Source organism: Etheostoma spectabile, unplaced genomic scaffold (assembly GCF_008692095.1).
Source record: "Etheostoma spectabile isolate EspeVRDwgs_2016 unplaced genomic scaffold, UIUC_Espe_1.0 scaffold393, whole genome shotgun sequence".
NCBI lineage: Eukaryota > Metazoa > Chordata > Actinopteri > Perciformes > Percidae > Etheostoma > Etheostoma spectabile.
Window position 1 is genome coordinate 196107 of NW_022605598.1, and position 3200 is coordinate 199306.

A 3200-nucleotide genomic window follows, 5' to 3' on the forward strand; every position below is an offset into this window, starting at 1 on the left:
CCAGGAGCGCCACACCCACTCAGCACAGGACAGAAAAAAGGCAAAACAAAAAACACAAGGGAGAGGGAAAACAGACATGAAAGGCATAAAGCCCAACCATGACAGTATCCTTTATGTTCTTATAGGCTCATGTATTCTGTCATTTGGGCCTGCTCTGGATACATTTTTATCACAAATGACAGACAATACATTTATTATATTGATCTGTATGTACTTGTTTGAAATTATTTCTTTATAATTGTATAGCTGGCCATGCTAAAGGGACATTGTTTTTTTTTTACATTTTTGTCAAGAGTAAGTTTGAATTGTGTTTTTTCTAATTAAAATTTGAGTTCACCATTAGCTTGCTCCTTTGCAGTTTGTGTTTTATTGTATTTATTACAAGTAAGACTAATCAGTTTTTTCCTTTCCAGGGAGCTCTGCTGTGTTCACCCAACAACCGACAGACTTGGTGGTGGTGGCAGGCCAGCCAGTCACCCTGCCCTGCTCCATCCCCGGCTACCATGGCATGGTGCTCTGGCTGCGTGATGGCATGGCCCTGGGTGTTAACAGGGATCTGTCAGGTAATATCTAATTTTTCTGATCTGATTGGCAGATACAAATGCAATAAAGGATTCCTATACATCAAACAAGCCAGTGTTCTAAAATGCCATTAATATAAAATCACATCATCATAGAAAATCATCAGAAGAAGGGACCAAAACAATTTCAATTTTTCGTTTCACTGAGTGTAATTAAACTCTCCAGTGTGTAATTATTTATGTGGAAATCCTAGCAATGTGTTAAAGGTAGCGAATTTATCGCTTACTGCACCTTTAAGGTAACACAAATACATTTTGTTACAACTGATGTCTTATATCCATTGCTTTGACCTCAGTTATTCTTGTTAATGATAAAATTGTACATACCAGATTAATTGCTGAGATCTGGGAACATTGCGACATCCCTTAAGAGAAGTTGGATAGGGTAAAGAACACAGGCAGAAGCACAGTTAGTCCACTCAGCCCTCTGTTTGCAAAGAACTGTGGAAACTTTAAACCATAATGTACAAAACATTAAACTAAAGTTGATAACAGTTCAAGTGTATTAAAATGATTTATCTTGTTGATCACAGTGGTAGTGTCATCACAGATATCAGGTAAGGTAAAAAAACACATTAACCAATAATGTGAAGTTAGAGAGAATTCATCCATCCATCCATCTGGGGTCCGGTTGCAAGAGCAGCAGCTTGAGCAGTGGACCCCAAACTTCCCTTTCTTGCGCCACATTGACCAGTTCTGACTGGGTTCCAAGGTCAGCGTGGAGATATAATCTCTCCACCTAGAACAGGGTCTTCCCTGAGGCCTTCTACCAGCTGGACTTCATGACCATAGGTGAGGGTAGGAACCAAAATTGAATGGTATATCAAGAGCTATGTTTTCCGGCTAAGCTCTCTTTTTTGTCACAATCGTGCAATAAAGTGAGTGCATTACCGCTCTTGCTGCTCTGATTCTCTGGCTAATCACCTGCTCCATTATCCCCTCACTCACAAACAAGAACCCTAGCTATTTGAACGCCTTCTCTTTGGGGTAGGACTCATTCCCCACCCGGAATAGACACTCCACCGGTTTCCTGCTGAGAACCATGGCCTCAAATTAAGAGGTGCTAATTCTCATTCCAGCCGCTTCACACTTGCGAACCGGTCCAGTGAGTGCTGATAGTCACTGACTGATGATGCCATCAGGACTGCACCTGCAAAAAAGCAGCGATGAGATCCCTAGCCTACCAAACTGCAACCCCTTTCCTACCCCAAAAATGCTTCGATGTCCTGTCCATGAATACCCCAAGCAGGGTTGGTGACCATTGGAAGAGGCCAACACCCACCTGGAACGAGTTTGACTTGCTTTGGGTGTACAGTGATTGGACAGCCCTGAGAAGGAACCCCCTCACTTCGTACTCCTGCAGCACCTTCGATAGTATCCCCAAGGGTTTCCAGTCATATGCCTTCTCCAGATTCATAAAAACATGTATACTGGATGGACATACTTCCAGGCCCCCTCCAGGATACTTGCAAGAGTAAAGAGCTGGTCCGTTGTTCCACAACCAAGGCAGAAACGGCATTGTTCCTCTTCAAAATGAGGTTTGACTATTGGCCGAACTCTTCTTTCCAGCTCCTTGGAGTAGACTTTACCAGGGAGGCTGAGAAGTGTGAGACCCGTGTAATTGCCACAAGCTCCCTGGTCTCCCTTTTTGAACACGGGAACCACCACTATCTGCCACTACTGATCTGCCACTACTTAGGCAACGTCCCAGACTTCCATGCAAATTTAAAGAGGTGTGTAATCCAAGATAGCCTCTCCACATTCAAAGCTTTCAGAATTTTTGAAGGACCACATCAATGCCCAGGGCTTTGCCACTGTGGAGTTGTTTGAGTACCTCAGTTACTCCACCAGGCAAATTGACAACTATCCTCCATCAGCATCCAGCTTTGCCTCTGCCATAGAGGGTATGTTAATGGGATGCAGGAGTTCTTTAAAGTTTTCCTTTCACCGCCCAATTACCTCCCTTATTCGAGGTCAACATCGTCCCAGACCTTCCTCTACACAGATCAGGGGTCCCCAAACTTTTTCCAGTGAGGGCCACATAACTTTGCCCTTCTCTGATGGGGGGCCAGGGTCAGTTTCTAACAGAAAAAGTGTGACAATCGCAGGGGCTCTAAATGTAATCATTTAATGTTTTCCAGAAAACATGCTGACACTCCAGCGCACCACACATATCCAAATATTAATAACCCTTTCTGAGATCAAATAACCCTCTCTGGGTTCTTCACAGAATAAAATAACGCAGAAAATATATAGGCTAATACACTATTTATGAAATAAAAAAATAAAATAACCCTCTCTGGGTTCTTCACAGAATAAATAACGCAGAAAATATATAGGCTAATAACACTATTTATGAAATAAATAAAAATAAAATAACCCTCTCTGGGTTCTTCACAGAAAGAAAGTTATGGTGTGCCGTGCACAATCCTAGGTAAAAGGTCAACTTCACTTGTCAGAGCAGAATCTCAAATGTCTCTCAAAGTTCTTGTGTTCTTTCTTTATAATCCAGTTTTGTATGTTCCATAGGCCAGCCCAGTAGACACAACTGTAGGCTCTCTCTCATTAACTTCCCTCTGAAAACCACAAAGCAAACAGGCTAAGAAACCAAACTAAGTG

The 3200-nt window shown here is 42.4% G+C and overlaps 1 protein-coding gene across 2 annotated transcripts in view; it reads left to right on the forward strand.

The window, feature by feature from the left end:
• LOC116686537 (kin of IRRE-like protein 3) overlaps positions 1–3200 on the forward strand; it is a 278508-nt gene that overhangs the window by 137857 nt on the left and 137451 nt on the right. For both annotated transcript variants that reach the window (XM_032511554.1, XM_032511552.1), the window contains one exon: positions 414–563. In XM_032511554.1, coding sequence (XP_032367445.1) covers positions 414–563 — 150 coding nt within the window. The remainder of the gene's footprint in view (positions 1–413; positions 564–3200) is intronic.